The sequence below is a fragment of the Ochotona princeps genome, chromosome 11, assembly GCF_030435755.1.
Source record: "Ochotona princeps isolate mOchPri1 chromosome 11, mOchPri1.hap1, whole genome shotgun sequence".
NCBI lineage: Eukaryota > Metazoa > Chordata > Mammalia > Lagomorpha > Ochotonidae > Ochotona > Ochotona princeps.
The window spans coordinates 70461271-70487581 of record NC_080842.1 but is presented as its reverse complement, the minus strand read 5'-3'; the positions used below and the strand labels follow the sequence as shown (position 1 = coordinate 70487581).

The 26311-nt window shown below is 52.7% G+C and overlaps 1 protein-coding gene across 1 annotated transcript; it reads left to right on the top strand.

Annotated features, from left to right (window-relative positions):
* The first annotated feature begins 973 nt into the window (after window positions 1-973).
* On the top strand, window positions 974-25813 carry OTOP1 (otopetrin 1). Its single transcript, XM_004579355.2, has 6 exons — window positions 974-1274; window positions 9823-9959; window positions 14152-14210; window positions 18168-18298; window positions 21541-22472; window positions 25643-25813. Exons 1-6 carry the CDS (start codon window positions 974-976, stop codon window positions 25811-25813), a joined length of 1731 nt encoding a protein of 576 aa, XP_004579412.2.
* The last annotated feature ends 498 nt before the right edge of the window (window positions 25814-26311 follow it).

Genomic DNA, 26311 nt, shown 5'->3' with positions numbered 1-26311 from the left:
GGAAGGACTGTGCACCAGGTCTGCCCTTACCCTCTGCGGGGTTTCCACGCTCCAGGTTCTCCCTGCCCTAGTCAGCTGGTATCTGGGTCCCTCCGCTAGTGCCAGACCTTACAGGGAGTTTGGAGAAACGCCCTGGGCCCTTCTTAGCAGCGCTGGAGTAGTGTGTCCCTGTGGACGCAATGCCAGGGGCAGGAGGAGGTGCATGGGTCCCGAACACTGCTGGTGGAACCCAGTTCATTTCTGTCCAGCAGCGGGTCCCCAGCTGTTTGGAGGATAGACGCCTCAACCCCTAACCAGACACACCCAGATACAACCTGGAAAGAACGCACAGAGAAACCCGATCCCAGGAACACAGAGGGGGCAGCACGCAGCACACCGACCTACAGAGGGACGAGGGACGCGCATCGCCACACACAGGCTCAGCCAGGTCCCCGAGGTGTCAGGGCCCCTACGGGCAGTACACGGGAGCAGTGCTGACCTGCCGGTCCCGACTCCGCCGCGGCCACGCCTCCCGCGCAGCCCCTCGGGCCACAGCAGGCGAACCCCTAGACTCCTTGCCCCGCCCTGCTGCCTCGGGCCTCCTGGCCCACTTCTAGCCTCCCAGCATTTCCGGGCGCCCTGGGTGTGGGCACTGGCTGGCTCCCGGGAGCGTGGCGCAGGAAGAGGCGCGGGGCGGGAAGGGGACCGGGAGTTGGACTCGGTCCGTGGGTGATCTCACAGTGAGCTGGGAACTGCTGGGGCGAGAGAGGTGTGCTGGAGGCGGCGGGGCGTATGTGGGAAAGCCGGGTCCCAGCGGGGTTAGGAGTGAAGCCGACTGGGTGGGTTCCTTGAACAAAGATCGAGCGGCCCTAAGGTGAAGTCAGGCGTGGAAGGCGGTCAGGAGACCCGGCAGGGTTGGCAGAGGACGTCGGGGCTTGGGCAGGTTCCAGTGCAGCCGTTCCAGGAGGCGACCCGGTGCGCAGGTGTCTCCGAGATGCGCGTGGGCCAGCCCCCGGCCCGGGAGCGCACGGCGGCGGTGCGTACCGGCGTCCAGCAGAAGCTGGCCGAGGCGCTGAGCAGCCAGTACGGGCTCAATGTGTTCGTGGCGGGGCTCCTACTGCTGTTGGCCTGGGCCGTGCACGCGTCGCGCGTGGGCAAGGGCGACCTGCTGGGCTTCCTAACGGCGCTCATGCTGCTGCAGCTGGCCTGGATGCTGTGGTACATGGGCCGCAGCGCCGCTCAGCGCCGCCTCATCCGCCCCAAGGACACGCACGCCGGCGCCCGCTGGCTCCGCGGTGAGTGGGGGGCACCCCGGCCCTGCCCTCAGCGCGGACCTTCACCTTTAGCCCCTTGGCTCTTGATCTGTCCCAGCCTGGTTCCAGGCTCTTGCCTGCTAACATGCCTGTCCACATCTTTTCTCTAACCAGCTGCTGCTACTGCTCTGCTGACCCCTGCGTGAAGGCCACATTCCCTCTCCTCGCTCCAAGGCTGTGCAGATCCAGCCGTAGTGGCCTCTCACGTATCTGCCTTTCCTCCTTCTCCTGTGCGCCCTGATACTCACAAAACCTCTCAGTTCTCGTCCCATTTTTTCCCACTTCAGTGCCTTAGCATATTTGGCTCCCTCCTGGAATGCCCCTCCCCACCTGCTCTCTGCCTTCCAAGACAGGGTTCCAGACCTCCCTGGGGAAGCATCCCCAGTCCCCACACCAGGAGTGTGACCCTGGGTGCTTGGGCTGGACTGGTCCTGTCCAACTTCCCTCTGCTCCAGCCCCTGGGAGTGGCCCCTGAGCGCTCTCAGGCCTGCATGTGGAGAAGGTGCTGAGCAAATGAAGGACAAGCAGATGGGCACAGAAGCACCTGCTGGGTTCTTGCAGCACAGAGAGTAAAGTGGTTGGGAAGAGAACTGCCGGCTCCTGCAGGCGAGAGACTGCTGCCACCCAGACTCCACGCAGGTGAAAGGGAGGCAGCGGGAATGAGGGACAAGTGGAGAAAGCCATCTTAGACCAGGTTGTCTGGACACAAGGCATTTTCCACTGTGACCTACAGGTAAACGGGACTTGGGGCATGGTTCTGTCTCCTTGCCCTCATGCTCCAACAACTATGGGCTCACATGCCTTCTGCTCCCCACAGCTTCCTCCATGCCCTGGTGTAGGTGCCTTTTGCGGTCCCTGTGCCCGACAGGAAGGACTCATACACCCACAGCCACTGAACCGCTCTCTGTAAAGCTGCCCGGAGCCATGTGCCTTTCTGCTTTGGGTGGTAATGATCGGGGGCTTTCCGGTTCACCTCACCTTTGGAAAGATTGCACGGCATCCCAGGCGGCTGATTCTGGTTCTGAAGATGGTGGTTTTGAGGGAGGCTGGTGGATTTGTGACTGTGGATGACAATGATGGCAGTGCCCTATAAAGCAAACCCAGCCCCAGAATGACACAGACTTTGCTTCTGCCCTCCTGCAGTGGAAGCTCCTTCGTCCTGCCTTCTGTCCGCCCTCCTGTCTTATTCCTTCCTTTTCCCTCCCCTCCCTATATCCTCCTTCTCTTTCTTTGGTTCCTTTCTCTCTAACTCCTCCCCTCCTTCTCCCTTCCTCCCTCACCCTTCCCTCCCTCCTCCCTCCTTCCCACTCTTCCTTTTCTCCCCTTTTCCGCCGTTCTCTGTCCCGCATTCTTCCTCACCCTTTTCTTTCTGGCTCTCTCTCTTCCAGGATGCCTCTGAGTACTGGGGCCTTCATCCCCGAATGAGTGATTGTGTCTCTGGCCAAACTGGGAAGCCAGAGGGAGGAGCCGGAGAGGTTCCTCCTGTACCACTTGAGATGTCTTTTGGACGCTGAGCAGGAACAGGATGAATAAGACAGAACAGGGAAAGCACACAGCAGATGTTGAGTGTGTGGTGGCTGTTGAGAGCCTCAGTGTTTCAAGGAGGGTGGTGAGTCCTGGAGACAGTGCTGCCCTGGAAGGTCTGGCTGAGTCTGATTTTCTTATCAGTAGAAGGGTCCCAGTCATCTTTGGGCAGGGCTGTAGATGCTGGAGGAAGCAGTTGGTCAAGCCTTGGACAAGCCGGAGATTCACAACAGAAGCAAGAGCAGCTATGAACGTCGGGAGTCCTTGGTGCCCGGGGTAGTGGCTTCAGCCCCACTAGAGACAAGTTTTCTTGTAGACTCGCAGCTGGAAAGGGAAGCTTGAGTTAGGAAGGTGGCTCTGCCATGGCGCTGGGGACAGAGGCTGAGATGTGGCCAGTCTGAGAAGGCATCACTGAGCGGGGTGCTGGGCACTGTGGAGAGCATCAAGGTCAGGTCTGGGCTGGGAACTGGCTCCAGGCAGGAGGCATTCTTCTTTGGGAGCTGTGAGAATGTGAAAACTGTATTGTTCAGTTTCTGCTCACTGGGCTAGTCAGACTCTACTCTCTTAAAGGCAAACACCTTGTCTTGAGTGCTCACCTTTGTGTCTGAGCGCCTGGCAGGATGCCCAATGCCAAGTAAGTGCCAGTTGATGTCTGCTGAAAAATAGAATTGATGAATGAATGGGTGAATGAATGAATGGGTGACGGGGGAGAGGAGGACAGTTCTGGGATGCAGTTCAGTTTAAGGAAGACATTGGTGTGTGGTCAGCACAGCAGAAGGGCACATGCTCAGAGGCAGTGGACATCGATGCCTGGGCCATGTCTTGGTGGAGGCCAGATGGCCACTGGTCATGGTGCCCTGGGAAGCATCCTTTGCATGGGATGGAGATGTAGACTGGCTTTGTGGGCCCTCCCAGCTACAAACTCCAAAGAGGGGATTTGGGTTCCAAATGAAGAGGACTGGTCATCTCTCTGCCAACACTAGTTGGGTACCTGGCACAGTGCGGGGTTACAGCAGTTTCCCTTATCCATGAGGCACATGTTCTAAGACCTCCAGAGAAATCCAAGTAGTGTTGAATATTCATATATATGAATACTCACAATGTGTGTATATTAGTTCAGTATATTATATATATGATGTAAATAATGCACTAGTATATAGTTTTTACTTTATGTATACTTTTACATAAATATAAAATGCTGGCATAATATATAATATTGATGTAACATAAAATGCTGATATGTATATGACTATATATGTGTATATATATGTGTGTATGTATATGAGCCTCTGCTCATATATATATGAGATGCTGGCACCTAAAGTGGTGGTTTACCCTCATGCACCCAAAATGAAACTGCTAGCTTTCATTTTAAACAAACTCTTCCCATTCTTGCTCACTACTGAACTGGAGGATTTTTTTTAAAGATTTATTTATTTATTTATTTATTTATTTATTTATTTATTACAAAGTCAGATATACAGAGAGGAGGAGAGACAGAGAGGAAGATCTTCTGCCCGATGATTCACTCCCCAAGTGAGCTGCAATGGCCGGTGCTGCGCCAATCCGAAGCCGGGAACCTGGAACCTCTTCTAGGTCTCCTGTGTGGTTGCAGGGTCCCAATGCATTGGGCCGTCCTCGACTGCTTTCCCAGGCCACAAGCAGGGAGCTGGATGGGAAATGGAGCTGCTGGGATTAGAACCGGTGCCCATATGGGATCCCAGGATGTTCAAGGCGAGGACTTTAGCCTCTAGGCCACACCGCCAGGCCCCTGAACTGGAGGATTTAAAAAATTCAAATAATTACTTATGCCATTGTCCCTTTCTTTTGTACATGCTTCCCCTCAAAATGTTTACTCTGTATTATAAAACCTTATAGATCATACCAATAGCACATTCTCATGCTGTTCTTCTTCACTGATTTGGATTTGACTTCAGTATTTTTTCTGTTCTCAGTGTATTTATCTACTTGACCATTCATCCATGTGTGATCCATCCATGATCCACCATCTGTCTATTCACGAATATATCAATCATCCATCCATCCATCCATCCATCCATCATCCGTCCATCCATCATCCATCGATCTACCCATCCATCCATCACCCATCCATCCATCATCCATCCATCCATCCATCATCCGTCCATTATCCATCCATCACCCATCCATCATCCATCGATCTACCCATCCATCATCCATCCATCCATTCATTATCCATCCATCATCCATCCACCAATCCATCCATCATCCATCTGTCCATGCATCTGTTCATCTGTTATGCCACATCTACTCTCTAATCATCTGCAAATTTGCTGTCCACCATTTCTCTGCCTCATCTTCATCTCTTGGGAGAACTCTGCTGGGGTTTTAATGTATGCCCCCAAAGGGTCACATGTTGGAAATTTAATCCCCAAGGGCTCTTTGGGAGGTCACTGAGGTGAGATGAGATCATGAGTGTGGGTCTCCTTGGTGACACTGTTTTTTTATTAATTAATTTATTTTTTTTTTAATTTATTTTTTTTATTACAAAGTCAGATATACTGAGAGGAGGAGAGATAGAGAGGAAGTGGAGCTGCCGGGATTAGAACCAGCAGCCATATGGTATCAAGGCGAGGACTTTAGCCACTAGGCCACACTGCCGAGCCCTATTAATTTATTTTTAATATTGTTAAATAGTTGTTACATAGTTTAAGGGCATGCATGCCCATGTGGGCCTCCAATTATGGTAGGGAGGTACAGAGGAGGGCGGATAGGACAAATGTTTTCGTTCTTTTTTTTTGCTCCTGTGTCTGCTGGCGGGGAAGAAATGGGCTCCTTTTCTTGCTGTCAAACTACATCAGCACCTGGGGATGAGGATGACAATTTGATGATACCTTAGAGACCCCAATGTGGGGAATAATGTTCCAAGGGTGTTACTTGAGTGGTTTTTTGATAGTTCTGAGACACCATTGACTTTATTGCACTGGGGTTGAGAAAATTTTTCTTAGGTCCATTGGCTGATCAAGTCCACCTTAGGGCACTGTGGTTTTATAAGTAGGGAAAAAGACCCAGCTAGCACGCTTGCTGCATCTCACAGCATGATACCCTCTAGCCCTGTTGTAATGCTGGTTAGGAGGCTCTTGCCAGGTGCTGGGACCTCCCTGCTGCTAGGATCATGAGCTAGACACAGTTTCATTTCTAAATTGCCCAGTCTTGGGTAATTTAAGAGCAATAAAAAAATCCATAAGGACACACACTCTGGTTGTTCACTGGTTGTTTCAGAGGAAGAACATGGATGCTGTTTCTCCCCTGCCAAGGCCTCTGCTCAGCTCTCGCCCTTCAGGCAGTCCTTGCCCAACCATCCTCCTCCAACTTGAGTCCTTCCCCTGCTTGGCTTTCCTTTGTGCCCTTGGCTCTTCAGGCAGCCTTGGGGTGTTGATTATTTACTCCCTGTCATTGTCAATGGAACGTTGAGTTCGCAATGGCAGCCACTTGATTTTGCCTGATGTCGTTAGCGTGGTGCCCGGGTGGTGCCTGGCCTGAAGCTGGTGCTCCACAAACAGTGGCCAATGACTGGTATCCTTGCACAACCTTCTGTCTGTTGCCCTGATGAGTGGGCAGCTTTTTGCTGGCATCATCTTTGTGTTTCTAGTATGCGTGTGGGTCCAGCCCATCCCTTATGGTTCGTGCACACCCCAGTTCACAGAATTCTGTGCTTGCGTGCTTTTCTTGCACCAGGATTCTTATTTCTTTACCTAGTCTCTGGCGTGATGCCTTGTGCACAACGGGGATCTTTGCTTGTGTTGTTGTGCCCAGTCACCTGAGCCTAAGCACTTTATAGAGTTGTGTTTGGCTGATTATTCTGGTGGCTGGGGGTGGGGGGTGCAACCAGTGTGGCATGGCATTCTGGTGTGTATTGGCTGGCTGTGTCCAATGTGGCAGAAAACCCGAAAGGGAACCAGTTGACGATCCATTGTTTTTGTTTTGCTTTAAGATTGATACATTTGAAAGGCAGAGTTACAGAGATAGGAGAGAGACAGACTGAGGGAGAGCTTTTGTCTACTGGTTCACTCCCCAAATGCTCATAAGACCTAAGGCTGGGCCAGACCAAAACTGTGCGTTAGCAGGAGGCTGGTTGGAAGTGGAGCAGTCAGAACTGGAATGGGATGCCAGTGTTGTAAGTGGCAGGTTTGCCTACTATGCCACAGTGCCAGTCCGTAAACAGTCCACTTTCAGGAGAACTAACTGGGATCAGAGAGAACTACATTAATCCCTTCTAATTGGCACCTCCAGTGACTTTCCATTAGGTGCTGCCTCTTAAAGCGTCCGCAGTCTTAACATCTTCAATCCTGAGGACCAAGCTTCCAGCACACAAATTTTTGGAGGGTGGACACGTGCAGACTGCCCCCAAACGATGGTGGTGAGAATGAAATGAATGAAATATCAGATGAAAACATCAGTGAGTGAATGAACCACAGAGCGCGAGAGGGTATGTGAAGTATTTATCACAGAACCCTTGAAATGGCACCCACATTGAGGTTCTAGGCCAGTGATTCTCAAAGCAAGGATCCCAGGCCACCATCAACTGCTCTCTCTGTCTGCCTGGTCCTGGAACTTGTTACAGATGCAAAATATGGGTCCCACCCTGACCTTCTGGGTCAGCATCTCTGGGGGTGGAGCCAGCAGCCTGTGCTTTCCTGAGTCCTGCAGGCGGTTCTGGAGCATACTCAGGTGTGGCAGCCACTGCTGCAGAGCGTGAAAGGTAGTTACAGAGGAAGAGGGAGCGGGAGAGAGGGAGAGAGAGAGACCTTCAACCTGCTGGTTCACTCTACAAATGATCCCAATAGCCAGGGCTGGTCCAAACTGAAGCCAGAAGCCAGGAGCTTCATCTCTGTGAAGGAGCCCAAGCACTTGGGCCACCCTCAGCTGTTTTTCCAGGTCATCAGCAGGGAGCTGAATTGGAAGCGGAGCAGCTGGGACTCAAACTGGTACCCATATGGGATACTGGTGCTTCAGGCAGTGGCTAACGCGCTACATCATAGTGCCAGCCCCAGATGAATTCACTTTCTCAAAATGCCCTACAGACATTCTGTTGATCTTGATCCCCTTTGAATGTTGTCAGTTCTCTCTGTCCACAGATTCTGTATCCTTGGATTCAGCCCACCAATGATGTGAACCACTGGAAGAGAGCTTTTGTGTGCGTGCTCAGCAGGCCAACTTTCCTTCCTTGTGGGTATCCCTTCAGTAATAGGGGAGAGCAGCTGTCTGCATGGCTGTTACACAGCCTTGGGTGAATCAAGGACTCACAGAGATAATTTGAAGTTTGTGGAGAATGTGTATTCATTCTCTGCAAGTACAACGTCCTCTTACGTGAGGGGTCCTGGAAACAATGGCACACAGGTAGCAAGGGACAACTGCATGTCGTATGTCACATCCTGTCATGTGTGTGGGGTGGGCACAGTTACTCAGAGAAGACAGTACCTGCTTTCCAGGTTCATTAGATCAGCCCAGTGATGGAATTGCTCTCAGTGTGGGGCCGTTGGGGATCACTGATGCTGTCATGCCCTTCGGAGTGTCCTTGCCTGCTCACTCGGAATACCGTTTCATTATAGTGGTGTTCACATTGAGTTTACCCGTTCTTTAGGGGACATTTGGGTTGCTTCCGCCCTTTGGCTGCTGTGAATAATGCCGTTTCGAGATGAACATGGGTGTGTGAATGGTCTGTTGTGTTGCTGCTTTCAACTCTTTCCAGTGCATGCCTACAATGGCTGGATCAGGAGGTGATTGTGTTTTTTCTGAAAGCCTCCCTGCTGTTGTCTGCAGTGGCAGCACCATTTCGCACTAGCACCCACAGCTGCACAGCTGCTCACATTGTGTCCGCAGCAGCACTTGTCATTGTATTGCTCAGGTTTTCAGAGAAGCAGAACTGGAGGGAGTGAGATGTTGGTGGTCCTGGGGGGAGTGAGGTGGTGGTCCTGAGGGAAGTGAGGTGGTGGTGGTCCTGGGGAGAGTGAAGCGGCAGCTTGGTCTTTTGATCTGCATTTCCTCAGTGATTGGTAATGGGGGGCATTATTTCTTGTGCTTGTTGGATGTTATAATCTTTTCTTTGAAGAAATGTCTATTCGTACCCTTTCTTAAAGCAGGTTGGTTTTCCTTTGTGTTTTTTGTTGAATCCTGAAAGTCTGTTTGTATTGTGGGTATGAATGACTTAGTAGATAAGTACTTTGTAAATATTTTGCTCCTTTTTGTGGTTGGCTTTTCACTGATGCTGGCCCCGATGCAGTTTTTCATTGTAAGGTAGTTTAGCTCACCTATTTTTACTTTCATTGTTTGTGCTTTTGTCACAGCCAAATCATCATTGCCAAATCCCATGTCATAAAGATTTTCTCTTCTGTTTTCCTTTCAGAGTTTTATGCTTTTTGCTTGGTATTCAAGTCTTTGATTCTTTTTCAGTTAATTATTATATATGGTATCTAGAAAGGACCCCACTTCAATATCTCGAGTGTAGAGCTCATGTTTTCCCAACACCATTAAAAAAAGATTATTTATTTAAAATCTTTATTGGAAAGGCAGATATACAGAGAGAGGGAGATACAGAAAGAGAGATTTTCTGTCTGCTGGTTCACTCCCCAAGTGGCAACAGCCAGAGCTGAGCTGATCTGAAGCCAGGAGCCAGGAACTTCTTCCGGTCTCCCACGCGGGTGCAGGATCCCAAGGCTTTGGGCCGTCCTCAACTGCTTTCCCAGGCCACAAGCAAGGAGCTGGGTGGGAAGTGGAGCAGCTGGGATACAAGCCAGTGTTCACATGGAATCTTGGTGCATGTGAGGTGAGGACTTCAGCCACTAGCCCATCGTGCTGGGCCCTTCCAGCACCATTTGTTGAGGAGACTATTCCTTCCCACTGATTGGTCTTGGTGTTCTTGTCAAAAATCTGGACCAATACGAGAGTGCTGAATGTAGTTACATCGAAGTGACATGTGTGCATATTAACACACACGTATGTGTGTATCCCCTCCCCCTCGATTTAGGCAGCATCACCTTGTTTGCAATCATTACCATCATCCTGGGATGCCTTAAAATTGGGTACTTCGTGGGATTTTCGGCATGCTTGTCCGCCACTGAAGCAGTCTTCCCTGTCACACACGCAGTGCACTCTCTCCTGCAGGTAAGTGCCCAGAGTCCAGTTGTGCTGTGTTCCTGTGAAGTGCATCCCAGGATGCTTAAGCCCCACAACATCAGCAGGCCTAGGAGGAATGGTCATTTGGAGCAGTGACTAAGGTGCTGCGTGGAATGCTGCATCCCAGTTGGAGTGCCTGGTTCGAGTCTCAGCTTCTCCTCGTCCATCTGGTTTCCTGCTATGCTCACCATGGGGGGGGGAGCAGATGATGGCTCAAGCCTGGATCCCCTGACTCCCGCATGTGAGGCATGGCTTGAACCTCATTCAGTCCTTAGCAGATGCAGATCTCTCTGTCAGTATCTTCATTTCTGTGCCTTTCAAATAAATTGAGAATGAATAAAGAATAAGACATCTAGCAGGTGGAGCAGTGTGAGCGGCTGAGGACTTTGTCATGAGCCCCAAGGTGAACCTGAGTCCATCTGTGATGCCCAGTCCTCTAGCTGCCTCCACTGTGAAAGGGGGCTCTGTGTCCCCTTGGACAGGAAAGCCTGCCAAGCCAGAGCCCACCAGTAAAGACCTGGGGGAGGAATCTTCTTTTTCTGAGTATGCTGTGACAGCTCTCATCCAGACTGTGTAGTGCTATGACATGTATCACCATGATCCATTTTAGAACATCTTTATCCCTCAAGGGAAGCCTTGTGTCAGATAGCCACTCATTGGGTCCCTGGAATTCTTGTTCATTAGTCCCCTTGAGGATGAAAAGCTTTTGAAATATATGTGGTTCTCTTTCTTAGCATTAGTGAACTTGGCGTGGCTAAGAAGAGTGGATTTGACAGATATACTTGATTTTTAAAAAAGATTTATTTATTTTTATTGCAAAGTCAAATATACAGAGAGGAGGAGAGACAGAGAGGAAGATCTTCCTTCTGATGATTCACTCCCCAAGTGACCGCAGCGTGCCGGTGTTGTGCCAATCCAAAGCCAAAAGCCAGGAACTTCCTCCTGGTCTCCCATGTGGGTGCAGGGTCCCAAGACTTTGGGCCATTCTTGACTGCTTTCCCAGGCCACAAGCAGGGATCTGGATGGGAAGTGGAGCTACCACGACTAGAACCGGTGCCCATATGGGATCCTGGTACGTTCAAGGCGAGGACTTTAGCTGCTAGGCCATGGTGCCGGGCCCTGACACATATACTTTAAATGTATAGCTTAGAGTCAGAAAGTCTTAAGGTTGAGCAGAATCCTAGGTGGACCTTCCCTGTGCATCTGTCCTTGGCGGCATCCATGATAGTGGACACGAGCACTGTCCACTATCTGATAATGCAAGTGATGAAGGTCACGGCCAATAGTTCAGAAACACTCTCCGGCATGCAGAATACTTCGCGTTTTTCTCCTTGTGTAATTGCTTTAGGAACTCTTTGAGAACAGGTGTGGGATGGTCACCATCAATTTTTTCTTTTCTTGCTTTAAAAAAAATTTGAAAGGCAGAGTTACAGAGAGAAGGAGGAGAGACAGAGAGGTCTTCCATCCGTTGGTTCATTCCCCAAATGGCTACAACAGCCAGGGCTGGACTAGGCTGAAGCCAGGAGCCAGGAATCCTATCTGAGGTCCTCCCATGGGTGACAGGGGCCTAAGCACTTGGATCATCTTCTGATGCTTTCCCAGGTGCATTAGCAGGGAGTTGGATCACAAGGAGAGGAGCTAGGACTCAAACTGGCACTCTTAGGGGATGCTGGCATTGCATGGGGCAGTTTAACCCACTGTGCTGCAATGCAGGCCTCATCATGCCTTTTCCTTACTGGAAACATCTTAGGTATGCAACAGGATGCTTTGGTAAAGACACACGTACTGGAATGATACTACAGTCCTGCAAATCAGCTTTCCATCATTTCATGCAGTTCCTTTCCTTGTGTTGAGGTCAAAATCCCATCCATTAGCAAGCTTTCCGTGGACAACGTAGTATTGTAGCCCACAGTGCTTGAGCTGCTGTGTCATATCGCTGGACTCATCTCTCTACCCCGCACATCTGTGACTCCGCACCCTTCGGCAGCACATCCCCTGGCCTCCCCTGGCCTCCCCTGGCCTCCCCTGGCCACTGCTGCACTCTCAGAGTCCTTGTTTTGGTGTTGGTGTGTTAGGTTCCATGCATGAGTAGGTTCATGTGCTGCCTGTCTTCTTGTGTGTGGGTGATTTCACGTTCCAAGCTTCCTTTGGGTGGGGCAAGAGCAAGCTCCCTTCTGCCCAGAAGGGAGAAGCTGGAGCTCAGAGGACACACTCTTAGGATCAGCAGCTGTAACGCCATGATTGTCCTTATCCACTCCGGGAAGCTTGGGCGCTCAGGGACACCGTCGCTGCAGCGCTCCTTCTGGGCCCAGTGGTGGCATTTTAACAATTCCATTGTTGACCAAGTGATCTCTAGGTGTGCAGCTAGCTGGCAGTTCTGGACATCCCCACACATTTATCTGAGATCACTCCAATGGCGAAGCTTTCTATAGCAGGTGCCCTGCAAACTCAGATGTGGATCGGGAGAGGTGGGGAGCTTGCTAGGAGACTCTGAAGGGGCCGCCTTGCACCTGGAGCTGTGGTGTACCGAGTCACCCAGGTTCACAGCAGAAACCCGAGTCCTCCCCACTGTGGCTTCAGGGATGAGGTGGGGCTGAGGCTACGGGCCGGGGTGGAGCCCACCTGGTTCCAGGCATGTTGTTTAATGCTTCTGGGGTGTCATGACCTTATCCGTGAGGGGCAAGGGGACAGCTGATGGACAGCACCTTGTAGAGGGCTCTGCCTGTGGTGAATGCTCACGTGGGGATGACGCCTCATTTACATAGTGATAGAGAGCCACTGATGACTTTAGGTGGAGCGATGACCTGAACAGATGTGTGCTTTTTCAAAACATCACTCTGGGTGGCTGGAGATCTGCAGCTTTCTAATTTAATGCATTTTATCAATGAGCTAGTCGATGAATCAATGAGTCCTCAGTCACTCTGTACCTCTGCCCAGGGACTGTGCCTTTCCTCCGAGATGTCGAGAGAATAGACTAGATATTTAAACAAATGGAGTCATAGAAAATGTGAATTATTTAAGAGAGAGAGCAAGCATGAGCTAGTTTATTTTTAAAATGCACAGTGGCCAGCATCGGGCTGGAGCTGAAGCCGGGAATGCGGCACACAGTCCTGGTCTCCCAGGCAGGCAGCAGGGATCCAGTCACCTCCGAGCTCTTGCAGTGGCTGCCAGGGTTGGCATTCCCTGGAAGGTGGAGGCAGCAGTCGGAGTGGGGAGGGCAGTTCCTAGAGAGTTGTCCTTGGAGAGGCCTTTCCTGAGCAAGAAGGTACATCTTAGGCTGAACCACTGGGACGAGACAAAATGGGTCTCTAGCTTTGATTTGCTTTCTATAACTCACGTGTTGGCTGGGTGGCAGCAGGAAACACACAGGCCCCTGTCTGTCCAAAGCCGCTGGTGGGCACCGTCCCACTACTCCCTGTGCCTTCCAGGGGGAGTTCCACTGTCATCCCCGCTTCAAAGATGGGAAAAGCAGCACCAGAAGGGCTGACTTGTGGCTACGTAGGGAGGGAGTCAGGGCTGGCACGCACTGCCGTTGCCAGCATCCACCCCTTTTCCCGTCCCGGTGTTGCTGCCAACGACCGCATGGTGGGGAATCTGGAAGCACATGAGGGGGATTCACAGAGTCCACAGACGAATGGAATCTAAACATTAAGTGCATTTTTTCCGTGGATTTTCTGGTGCTCCTTCCTGCATTCCATCCAGAGTGAAATGAAAGACCAGAGAGAATTAATTTCATTCTGCATTGAAAACTCTCAACAGCTGGTTTAGAGTAAGTTTCCAGTGAGTATTCTCTGGATCAATAAATAGACACAATATAAACAGGTTATTAGGTCACATGCCAGGCAAGCCTGTCACCCCACACGCTGTCCCACAGCAGACATTCTGCTCGTCACAGCATCCCGTCCTACAGCAGACTTCCTCAATCAATCCCAACACTGCTTCACTTGGAGTGAGGGGACCTCACCCTGTTTTTCAGTGGGTGCTCCTGGATTGCTGTCCCCAGTGGGGGAGTGGCCACACACCTGTGATGAGGACAGCCATGTGCTTTCCGGGGACTGGGAGGTCGCTGAGGCCCGCAGCATGCGCCCTCACTCTGAAGTGCTGTAGCTTCCCCAGGTGCAGGCGCAGTGACGGCTTCCCCACTGATGCACATTTCTTGTCTCCCTGTATTTCCGTCCAGGTCTATTTCCTCTGGGGGCATGCGAAGGATGTTATCCAGTCTTTCAAAACGCTGGAAAGGTAAACATGGCGGACGGCTGCTTTCTGCTTTGGAGCTGGATCTAGTTCAGGACAGAGCTCACCACTGGCATATTGCTCAGTTCTCAAAAGCCAGGATGTTACTCGTGGCCACAGAGAATCCCTGCTTTCAGTCCCTTTCCAGAGAAAGCCCTGGAAATGCAGTGGGGTGGGCTCGAATTGGACACTTCCCCTTCCCGACTCTCAGTTTTCTCCATCTGTACAATGGACATGATTATGCAGGCTGCCTCTGAGAACTGTAGGGGGCAATTGCCCTAAAGCTCATGGCTTGTGGTGGCAGGCAGGAAGTCCTTCATACATACCAGCCCCATTACCGTCTCTGACCACCACTGTCTCAGGAGATTGTGAGCAGTGTGGGACAGTGTCCTGGATGATCAGGCAGGGGACAGGGGGCTGGCCTAAAGGCAAAGTGTTGTGATGCTGTTGGATGGCGTGGTAGGCACCCATCGGTGGGGTCAGGCGTCAGTGCTTGTTCTGTGAGGAAGTCCCTCGTCATATCAGGTCAGTAACAGAAAGCTCCCCTCAGCACCATTCACGGTAACAGTTGATGTTCCAGAGACCGGTATATCCCTAGCCCTGGTTAGAACTTGTTCAATAGATTCTGTGGTTAGAAATGGATCCCCCCACCTCGTGATACCCAAAGCATCCCCACTGGTGAACATCTGGGCATCTCCTGGGGTGCTGCTGGGGGCCGTGCAACAGTGACTCACTGAGGTGTCCTGGTCTTCGGGGCTGTCCTCTGAGGTCTCAGGCAGTGGCCTTGACCATATATATATATATATGTATATATGTATATGATTTATTGATTATATATTAGATTTATTGATTCATTTGAAATTCAGAGTTACAGAGCGTGGTGGGGAAAGAGTGAAAAAGCAAGAGCGAGCGAGTGAGCGAGAGTGAGAGAATGTTTCCTCTGCAGCAGCCGGACTGGGTCAGGCTGGCACCCAGGAGCTTCATCTCTGGCTCTGCATGGTGGCAGGGACCCTGACGTGTGCTGCTTTGCTCAGGTGCGTCAGCAGGGAGCTGGGTTGGAAGTGGAGCAGCCGGAACTTGAATGAGTGTCTACATCAAATGCTGGCTTTGCAGGCTGTGGTGTTAACTGCTGTGTCCCAGTGCTGGTCCTTGGCAGTGATCTCCAACTCCAGAAATGAATCTGGTGGCCTCCCTCTCTGCTGAGAAAGGAGATGGAGTGCATGCCTGTGAGAGCCCTGCTCCTGGCCTTTCAAGCTGGACCATCACACAAGCTGCAGGAAGTGGCTGTTTACCTGCCCTCCCTGGCTGTTCAGGCATCTGAAACTTGGCAGCCATAGCTTCAGGCCCAAGGTTAAAGGGCTCCAAGCTGGTGTGTGGAGAGAGGGCTCTTCCTGGCTGGTGAACAGCCATGTTCTCACCGTGGCCGCACCTGACACACGCAGCCCTGGTGGCCGCTGCGTTCCATGCAGTCCCGTCCACGTGACCTTTGTGACCTCAGGTTCTTCCTTAAAGGCTCGATCTCCAAATCCAGTTGCACTGGGGCTGGAGCTGCAGGAGCCCTGGGACCTGGTACCGTCGTCAGACATGCTGTGTGCTAGAGCGTCTGTGCTGATATTCTAAACAACATCACGATGAACCTCTCTGGTTGATGGCCTGGGTGACATTCCCGGGACCCTGAGCTGTCCCCAGCCAATGTGTATGGTGCCATGTGTGGAGCCATGGACTCCTGGCTGGAGGGAATGCAGGTTCTCTTGCAGTGTACTTCCCTGTGTCACACACAAGGCTCCCTCTCGTGCCCAGCCCTGGCTGTCCAGGGCAACAGCGAGAGCTGTGACACCCATTGAACTGGTGAGGAAATGGAGGCTTGCAGAAAGAAAGCAGGTGTCTAGGCCAGGGGCCCCCGTGGCAGCTCCCCACGGTGCCCTGGACCCTGCAGCCTTCGGGGACCAGAGTGAGCATGCCGTTATGATTGACCTTGGCTTTGGTTCTGTGTGGGCGCAGCAGTTTCACCACCACTTACGCTGACCCTCTTTCCTGCCATGTTGGATGTGGCCACCAGAAAGTGTAAAACACTCCCATCTGCTTTATCTTTTCATCAGACCTGTCATCTCAGGAGCTGCTGAGGCCTTGGCCTTGTGGGTAGAGTTGGGAGACAAGGTGTAGAGAGTGAGTGACTTGAGCTAGGTAATACCTCAGCTTCATTTAGTCTGCTGTGTGACATTAAGTTACTTACTGCCTCTGGCTTTTAGATTTTTTCTAGAAAAAGTGTAATTGGCATCCCAAACAAACAAGCAAGTTGGGCTTGCTTTCTGCAGATGGGTTTGGACTCTCAGTTTTACCTGTAGTACCCACCATTCCTTATTACCACCCCGATTTCCCACTAGGCTCCCCTGAGGATTTTGGACCTGCCCATGCACACACTGAGCTGTTTTCTTCTAGTCTTGAGTCGGTACTCCATGACCCTACACTCTCGGTACCTCCCAGAAGTTCTGCCCAGAACACACAATGTCCTGCCGTGGTTTGACTCTTTTCCTTTCTCACAATTTAGGGGTCGGGGGGCATTGGCTCTAGGGCTGGGAACACCCCGAGCTCGGGAAGGCTCATCTTGGTTGTGGGCTAGGGTTATGGGCATGAGAATGCACCTGGCAGGAAAGGCCACCTGTCACGCCACGCAGGGCCATGTCCACACCAAGTAGACAGGGCACTGCCAGCTTGCAGGAAGCTGTTGGCACCTGTAGGACATTATTGGTGCCTCTTCCTGGAGTTTGGTGAGCCGGGAGTGTGACAATGCATGTGGGCCAGGAGAAAAGAGAGAGAGAAGGGAGCCAGGTGCAGGATGAGTCAGAGCAAAGCCAGGCAGGTGGAGGCCAACACCATTGTGTGCCATTGTCAAAGGCCCCATAGACGGCTGCCCAGGTGCCAGCCACAGCAATAGGCAAAGCGTGAGGGCAGTGGGGGGACAAGCCCTCACTCAGGCACCTCGGGACTCTGTTTCCTTTTCAGTCATGGCTGCACAGCTGCCTCCAGCGGGCAGGGCTCAGAGGAGAAGAGGGCTTGCCTGGGGTTGCTCTCAGGAGTTCCACAGTGCTGGGCTGGGGTTAAAACTCAGAGGAGAGGCAGGGTCAGGGTTGAGGACGTGGCTGCACCATTTTTCATGGAGGTAGGAGACACGGGCCAGTGGTGTTGTTAGAAAGGGAGGGACGTGCTTCCTCTGGGCCTCGGCTCTCTGGTGTGCAAGTGCCCGACTCCCCGGACAGCTCTAAATGACACCTCTCCCAGATCACCTGCGAGCTTCAAGGCATACAGCTGATGCCACGGATGCTGCCTGGAGCCCGTGGGTGTGGCAGACCTTGGAGGATTTGGAACCACAGTGATCCTACATGAGCCGTGTCCCACCCCGCTCTCTCCTCTGTCCCCAGGGTCTAGCATTTGCCTGTCATCCCATTCTCTTTACTGCCATGTCTTCCTAGGAGGCAGCGTGGCATAGAAGCAAGGGCCAAGAACAGGATTTCTTCATTCCTCAGTCTTTGATCCAGAAAGCAAAGCCTTCTCCGACTCATCCATATACTGGGCAGCAGTGCAGCTGGTTGCCTGCTTTGAGGTAGTTATTTTCCCTGTAGCCCTGTTTCCAAGACAGCCTCTTTAAAAGTCCTGGAGACCACGAGCTGAATTGCAAACAGTTGAAGATGAAGGCCAAAGGCCCAAGGAGCTGCCTCTTACAGTCAAATTCACACGGAGCCTGTGTGGCTGGGAGACACTAGATGGTGATTGAGAAGGAGGCGTGTGTGTGTGGGCGTGGGTGTGTGGGTATGTGTGGGGAAAGCACACAGTGCATGTGTGTATACATGCATGCTCACGAATGTTCACGTGTGTGTGCACGCGCTCGCCAGTGGCATCTCAGTCTCACGCTCTGGGGCCTGGCGCTCTCCCAGGGCTGCTTGGAGCCACTCTCTGTGCTTGCAGGTTTGGGGTAATCCACTCGGTGTTCACCAACCTGCTGCTGTGGGCCAACGGTGTCCTCAACGAGTCCAAGCACCAGCTGAATGAGCACAAGGGCCGCCTTATCACCCTGGGCTTCGGGAATGTGACGATGGGTGAGCAGGCAGGGTCTCTCTCTGCCAGATTAAGACTCCCAGGGGCCCTGTGCACACCAGAATGTTCAAGATGCAGCAGGGGGCGGGAGGAGCAGGAGCCAGAGACCCGCAGGTGTCCCTTAAGTCTACACCTGCAGACAATTCTCTGTTGTTGAAAAGCTCCCACTCCTGTTCAGGCTGGCTCACCTCTGCCACGGAGGCAGGGTGTGTGAGCATAATGACAGGCTTGCGTCTTGATGCAGGGCTGTTGCCTGGTTCTCACGGTCCAATTTGCAAGATGAAGAGGCGTCTTTGTTTCTAGTGAGGACAGAAGATGGCTGGCTGTTACTGGTTGCATTTTTAATTCAGCCCCTATGACCTGTTGCTTTTACTAAGAGTGAGGTTTTCAACAGGCTCGTGCAAGTCTAACGGTTGGTTGCATGGACCAGTTGTTATTTGCAGAAAGGTTGCTGGCTTTTCTTTTTCCTTTTCTCGCTTGTTCCTCTGAGAGCCTGTAGCCCCTGTCTTTATATTTGCCTCTGAATCCTTGAGCATTTATAATACATCCCATCTTGCTCAAGCTGAAGGTAACATGAGAAAGGGGGTTGGGTCCTGTCACATACCAGCTGTATGAGCTGCAGGGACAGTCCACATCCCTGCTCCTCCCTTTCCTGTTAGTTGTAGGGGGTGTTTACCAGGGGAAGGCCCCTCCCAGCTACCCTAGCTTGGCAGTCCTGGCCGTGCCCGGGAGGTCCCAGGAGTTTTTCTCCTAGCACCTTGCTTCCACCTTGGCATTGGTGAGTCACAGCCATGGCCCCAAGGAAAGTAAGTCTTGCTCTAGGCAGGTAGTTCCTCTACCTCCTGTCCCAGCGCTGGGGGCGGAGCAGCCTGGCGTCACCTGCGTGTTAGCTTGCATTCCACACACACACCACTCACAGGTGGGAACATCTCAGAGCAGTGGGACTTGCAAGGTGCCCCACCCACTGCTGCTGGTTCAGCACTGCTGAACTCCTACAGAGTCTCCCCATGTCTCAGCTCAGTAGGGTCCTGTTCAGGGACAGGACAAGGGTCAGGAGGGAAGGTCCAGATTGATGGGGTTGGAGTGATGGATGCCTGTTCTTGACAGACGAATCTAAGTCCATTATTTTTAGAGGGCTATTGGGGCCAGATGGCTACAATTTGGCTCAATTTAGCCGTTCTAGAATGTATCCTATTCAATAACATAGGTGTTACCCTATAGGCTCAGAAGGCAAGGCTCAAGTACAATTTAAAAAGTCTATTTTAAATATATTTAAACATTTTTGTTTATCTGAGAGGTAGAAAGACATTTATCTAATCATCCATCCACCCACCCACCCACCCATCCATCCATCTATCCATCCATCCACCCTTGTTTCCATCCATCCAGCCAGCCATCCACCCACCCATTCTTCCTCCCTTCCTTTCATCCATCCATCTACCCATCCAGCCACCTGTGCATCTGGCTGTCTAGAGCACTCCCATCTGCTGGCTCCCTCCTCAGAGGTTCCATGGCTGGAGCTGAGAACTGTATCTGGATCTCTCCCCTATGGATGACAGGAGCCCACCTCCCGAGCCATCACCTACTGCTGCCTGCCTGCGTGTGCATTAGCAGAGAGCTGGAGTCAGGAGCTGCAGGAGCGATCAAACGCAGGCACCCAAACAGAGGACCACTGTCATCTTAACCGCTAGACCAAGTGCCCATCCCTTCATTTCCCTCTAAATGGCTGCCAACTCTTCCATGATGTGGCTGTACCAGAATACACCCAGCATTCGCTAAGCCCACACACTTGGAAGACACACTTTGCTCGTTCCTAGGGTGGATTGGTGGAACAGGGGCCTGAGGCTGCATCTGCATCAGTCACTCACCCTCATTGGCTTGCAGCCTTTTCCCGCGTGAAGAAGCAGTTCTGGGCTGCTGCCCTCATTCTATCCCCTGGAATCCACATGGTCTCGGTGCACCTGCCTCCTGCCAGTCTTGTCAGTGTCTGACAGCCTTTTTTTTTTTTTTTATTAATGTTTATTTAATAGGCAGAATTTGTAAAGAGAGAGAGAGGGGAGAGGAGAGAGATCTTCCATCCAATGGCTCACTTCCCAAATGTCTGCAATGGCTGGAGCTGGGCTACTCCAAAGCCAGAGCCAGGCACTCCTGAGTCTCTCATCTGGGTGAAAAGCCCAAGGACTTGAGCCATCTTCTGCTGCTCTCCTGAGCATATGCCCAGAAGGGATGCCAGTGTCACAGGCAGAGTCCTTGCGTATTGTGCCACAATGGTGGCCCCAGTGACTGGCCACTTTAAGAGCAGAATCTTTGCTGACTACAAAGGACATTTCCCCCACCCACCATGGGGGTATTTTTGGAGGATAATTTGGAAGTCACACAGGTAGATCATGTTCATAGAAAAGATTTGGAAGAAACAGGAAAACATAGTATAGAAGAGAAAAATCCCCTGCCGTTTTTCTTCTTCTCTCTCTCTCAAGATATATTTATTTTTATTGGAAAGGCAGACCCAGAGAGAGGGAGAGACAGAGGGAAAGAACCTTCATCTGCCAGATCACTCCCCAAGTGGCAACAGCCAGAGCTTAGCTGATCTGAAGCCAGGAGCCAGAAGCTTCGTCCAGGTCTCCCACACGGGTGCAGGTCCCAAGGCTTTGGACCATCCTCTACTGCTCTCCCAGGCCGCAAGCAGGGAGCGGGAATGGCGGCCATATGGGATCCCAGTGGATGCAAGGCGAGGATTCAGCCACTAGGCCTTCGTGCTGGACCCTGCCTGCCATTTTTCTATCAAAAACAAAACAAAAACAAATTTAAAAAACCAGCATTTATGTACTTCTGGTTTATATGCTTCTAGATGTTTCCAGCTATCTTTACTTGCTTGCCATGTCTATATTGATATTTTGAAAAAATGGAGCCAATTTTCTCTCCTCTTGCCATCCCGAGTGCCTGGTCACTGTCTTCCTAGGTTGACCAGTAATGTTTCCTTTAGGCACAATGATGCTCTGTCTGGTTGAGATGGGCTTTGCATGGAGGTCTTTTGGGAACATTGAGCTGTCCCCATGATAGGACACACGACATCCAAGCTAGACCAAGCCTGGGTGTGGGAGGACCTAGCCTAGACCAAGCCTGGGTGTGGTGGGAAGACCCAGCAGTTGGCTCTCAGAAGGGACACACTTATCTGAGCTCCTCCATGTCTCTGCTTGGAACACTAACAGCCCCTGCCCCGACCCGGGGCTCTGCTGTCCCCTAGTTCTGGATGACCACACCCCGCAGTGCAATTGCACACCGCAGGCCTTCTGCTCAGCCATCTCCTCTGGCATCTACTACCTGTACCCCTTCAATATTGAGTACCAGATCCTGGCCTCCACCATGCTCTATGTCCTATGGAAAAACATCGGCCGCAGGATGGACAGCCAGCAGCCCCGGCAGATGCAGTTCAGGTTCCATGGGGTGGCGGTGGGCTCTGCCCTTGGCCTGGCTGTGCTGGCAGCCACCATCGCTGTGGTGGTGGCATACCTGATTCGGATCGGGCGCTCCAAGAGCAAGAGCGAGTCGGCACTCATCATGTTCTACCTGTACGCCATTGCACTGCTGCTGCTTATGGGGGCTGCGGGGCTGCTGGGCATCCAGCTCCATCGAATGGACAATAAGTCATTGGATGAGTCGAAAAACCCAGCCCGCAAGCTGGACACGGACCTCCTGGTGGGCACGGCCTCCGGCTCCTGGCTCATCTCCTGGGGCTCCATCCTGGCCATTATCTGTGCTGACACCTGCCCCCCTTACACCTGGTACAACTTGCCCTACTCAGTCCTGGTGATCGCCGAAAAATCCATCCAGAACCTCTTCATCATTGAGTCTGTCCACCGGGAGCCCGAGACACTTTCTGAAGACATCCGAACACTCCGTGTGGTCACCGTGTGTGGCAGCGACGTCACCCCCTTGCCGGCTGCCTGCCTCCAGAGCAGCCCAGGTGTGGCCGGGGACCAGGCTCCCCAGGGTGGGCACAGCCTGTGGGCTGCTAACAGCAACACGTGTCTGCCAGAAGCTGGAGGCAAAGCGGAGGAGGAGAGTGGCCAGGCGGCGCCCCCCGACCGAGCCTGCTGCCCCCTCCTGCTGCAGGGCAACGCCAAGAGGAGCATCCTGAGGAACGTCACAGCCTTCCTGTTCCTCTGCAACATTGCGGTAAGTACACCCCCTTTGAGCTGTTTAAAGAGTTATTTTATTTTGATTTGAAGTGAAAAGCTACAGAGAGAAGGAAAAACAGAATCTTCCATCCATTGGTTCAATCCCCAAGTGGCCACAAGGGCTGAAACAGGACTGACTCAAAGCTAGGAACTTCTTCCAAGTCTCCCCTGTGGGTGCAAAGAAGTCAAGGACTTGGGCCATTCCTTCTGCTGCTTTCTCAGGAGTGTTAGCAGGGAACCGGATTGGAAAGGCAGCAGTTGGTGCTCCTATGGGATGCTGGGCCGCAGGCAGGGCTTAGGCTACTCTGCCATGGTGCCAGCATCTGTTGCTTGTTTTGAAATCAAGCCATTTGTGTTTCTTGACTTTTTCAGATAAGGCAGGGAGGCAGCTTGTCACAAAATTCCTCCAAGTATGAGGGTGGAAAAAGTAGGGGATCTTCAAAAATTCATAGAAAATGTAGATTGTTGAAATTCTCCTTGGATTTCAAAATTGCTTTACAACCAAGTTTCCTCTCATTACTCCATTTTCCACATACTCCTTGAAGTATCCTTGTATATGTCTGTAAATCCACCTGCAGGGGGAGTAACTGGGGCCGGAATCTGGGCTGGACGCTGAGGATTAAAGATGGAAAGAGTTCATAGCATGCTTAGGGAGGGAGCCAAGGGGTAATACCTTAAGGATGACAGCTCTAGATGGGCAGGAGCAGGTGAGCTGGCACTGAGGGTGGGGCTGAGATGGGCAGGTGCAGGTGAGCTGGGGCTGAGGGTGGGGGCTGAGATGGGCAGGAGCAGGTGAGCTGGGGCTGAGGGTGGGGCTGAGATGGGCAGGAGCAGGTGAGCTGGCACTGAGGGTGGGGCTGAGATGGGCAGGCGCAGGTGAGCTGGGACTGAGGGTGGGGCTGAGTTGGACAGGCGCAGGTGAGCTGGGACTGAGGGTGGGGCTGAGATGGGCAGGAGCAGGTGAGCTGGGGCTGAGGGTGGGGCTGAGATGGGCAGGCGCAGGTGAGCTGGGACTGAGGGTGGGGCTGAGTTGGACAGGCGCAGGTGAGCTGGCACTGAGGGTGGGGCTGAGATGGGCAGGCGCAGGTGAGCTGTGACTGAGGGTGGGGCTGAGATGGGCAGGCGCAGGTGAGCTGGGACTGAGGGTGGGGGCTGAGATGGGCAGGCGCAGGTGAGCTGGGACTGAGGGTGGGGCTGAGTTGGACAGGCGCAGGTGAGCTGGGACTGAGGGTGGGGGCTGGAACGACACACAGCAGGTTAGCTGGACCCTGGCTCTGGTAGACAGTGCTTCTGGCAAGTCCAGCATTGTTGAGATGAATTTTGACCTGTGACTCCTAAGCACCTTGACCGCCAGCGTCCTGGTCTTCCTGAGCTGTCTCACAGTTTGGAAGTGGGTGGCTTAGGGGTCGGTCTGCAGCTGAACCACGTTGTGCTTGCCCTCGTGCATGCTTGCTGTTATTTTTGCCACATGATCAGCAGCTGTCTGCAGCAGCATTAGCAGTCATACCTGGGTTCCAGATGGGAAGATGAGAGCAGGGTTGTACCCCAACACTGTTCCTCGGGGCAGCCCTAGCTGCACAGGAGGGAGGAGCACACCTGGTTTGCTGTGTAGTGTGGTGATGGGAGGAAGTTCGGACAGGTGTCCAGTCACCCACCTGTCACTGGTTGGTCCAGATGGGATAAGCAATTTGTCCAAGAGGCACAGGGGGGGAATGAAATCAAGGCACAGTGTACTTCTGGGGTTCCTTTGGAGAAATACCTGGGGAGAGACAGCAGGGCCTGGTTGGAAGGAGCAGCAACAGCTGCTGACCCATCCGGGGCCCTGCATTGGCTGCAGCTAGCAGGAGTGTCTCTCCCTGGGAGGGGCCTGCCCGTTCTCTAGCAGCGGCAGTGAGGCCATTGCACCTGCTTGTCCTTGTTTTCCCACTGGCTGATCTGAGCTCTGTGGCCCTAACTCCAGTGGGTCAGTTGGTCCGAGTCCAGGTGCATTCACTCTCCGTACCTCCTTAAGGCCCCAGGGCAGGGCAGGGAGGGGGCAATGGAAATCAGAATGGCCGTGGGTCTGCCCAGCAAATCTGATTCTGGCTTTAGGTCTCTTGGGATGTGAGGAGCAGTGCTGAAGGGAGGAGAACCGGGGGGCTCTGGCACCAGAGGGTCCCTCTTCTGAACTGGGCTTCTGCAGTTAGAGTAAAATGAGAGAGAGAGAGAGAGAGAGAGCGAGCGTGCATGAGCAAGCAGTGGGTAATGACCACAGGCTGTGCACTCACAGAGGAAGCCCAGAGGGACTGACTCCTACAAGCCCCTTAGCACAAACCTTTTGTCCACTCCTGCCATCTGAATAGATCTCTTTTTAGTAACCTCTAAAAAGCCACTCCCCGTTTTTTGGTGAGGTGATGGAGTGGCAGTGGCTTGGAAGGCTGGATTTGGAGCCTCCAGGTGCTACAAATGATGTCCAACTACTTCAAGGGGAGACCACCATGCTGGAGCCCCCATGGCTGGCCAGTGCCCATCTGTGAGTGCACCTGCTAGGAGTGGGCAGCTGGCCTCCTCTCTTGCCATGGAGTATGGCCTTTGGTAGCCTAATCCTAAGGTGCCCTCCTGTGACCTTTGCCTTTGACCTCCTGTCTGTTAGAAGTGTCACTAGCTCCAGTGAGGGGACTGCCCCAGGTGTGCCTGGAGTTGTTGGGGTCATGGGGGTCATCTTAGAGAAGGTGCCTGCTACGGTGCAGAAATCAGCGGAAGTGCCCCGTGGGAAAGAGAGGTGGGTCTAGGCCGATTCCGGGGAAGCCCTGACAGTGGAAGGGGAGGGAGGGAAAGGGGGAACAGCAAACATACGAGGTCACTGCTTTAGGCTTCGCACTTAGTTCTGTTTTGTTGTGTGGGAGGTATTGTTTGCCCACCTCCTAGATGAGGAAACTGAGTCCAGTGAGGGCTGTGGGGGTGGATGGAGTTGGGTGGGTTGGGGAGAAGACAGAGACTTCCGGGCACGATGGCTTCCGGGGACAGGGGGATGGCGGTGCAGCGTCTTGTCCTTCCCACAGGTGTGGCTCTGGCTTGGGGAGTTCAGGCCTGCACCCCCTCCCCACTCACCCAGGCCTGGCCTGGGCCTGGGGCCTCCTCGGCGGCTGGAAACTGTTCAGCATGATACCCCCTCCTTTCCTCCTGCAGCTCTGGATCCCCCCCGCCTTCGGCTGCCGCCCTGAATACGACAACGGCTTGGAGGAGACCGTCTTCGGCTTTGAGCCCTGGATCATTGTGGTGAACCTGGCCATGCCCTTCTCTATTTTCTACCGCATGCACGCAGCCGCCTCTCTCTTTGAGGTCTACTGTAAGATATAGGTGGGGTTTGGGCCCGGCATGATGGCCTAGCGGCTAAAGTCCTTGCCTTGAATGCCCCGGGATCCCATATGGGCGCCAGTTCTAATCCCGGCAGTTCCACTTCCCATCCAGCTCCCTGCTTGTGGCCTGGGAAAGCAGTTGAGGACGGCCCAATGCACTGGGACCCTGCACCCGCGTGGGAGACCCGGAAGAGGTTCCTGGTTCCCGGATTCGGATCGGCGCGGCCGTTGAGGTTCACTTGGGGAATGAATCATTGGACGGAAGGTCTTCCTCTCTGTCTCTCCTCCTCTCTGTATATCTGACTTTGTAATAAAATAAATAAATCTTAAAAACAAAAAAAAGATATAGGCGAGGTCTTGCCCATGGGACCCGACAGGGAGCTGCTGGGCAAACAGCACCTGACACGCGCACCTGCCGTCTGCTCCTGTCTGTTTCCTTGCAGACAAGTTGGAGCCAAAGGGATGAGTGGCTGTCCCTGCTCAGTTCATCCTAACCAAA

Excerpts from the sequence above, each read along its gene's own strand:
- OTOP1 (XM_004579355.2), top strand. The coding sequence starts at position 974 with ATGCGCGTGGGCCAGCCCCCGGCCCGGGAGCGCACGGCGGCGGTGCGT. Across the intron at positions 9,960-14,151 it reads CAGTGCACTCTCTCCTGCAG|GTCTATTTCCTCTGGGGGCA; the intron begins GTAAGTGCCCAG and ends ATTTCCGTCCAG. Across the intron at positions 18,299-21,540 it reads CTTCGGGAATGTGACGATGG|TTCTGGATGACCACACCCCG; the intron begins GTGAGCAGGCAG and ends GCTGTCCCCTAG.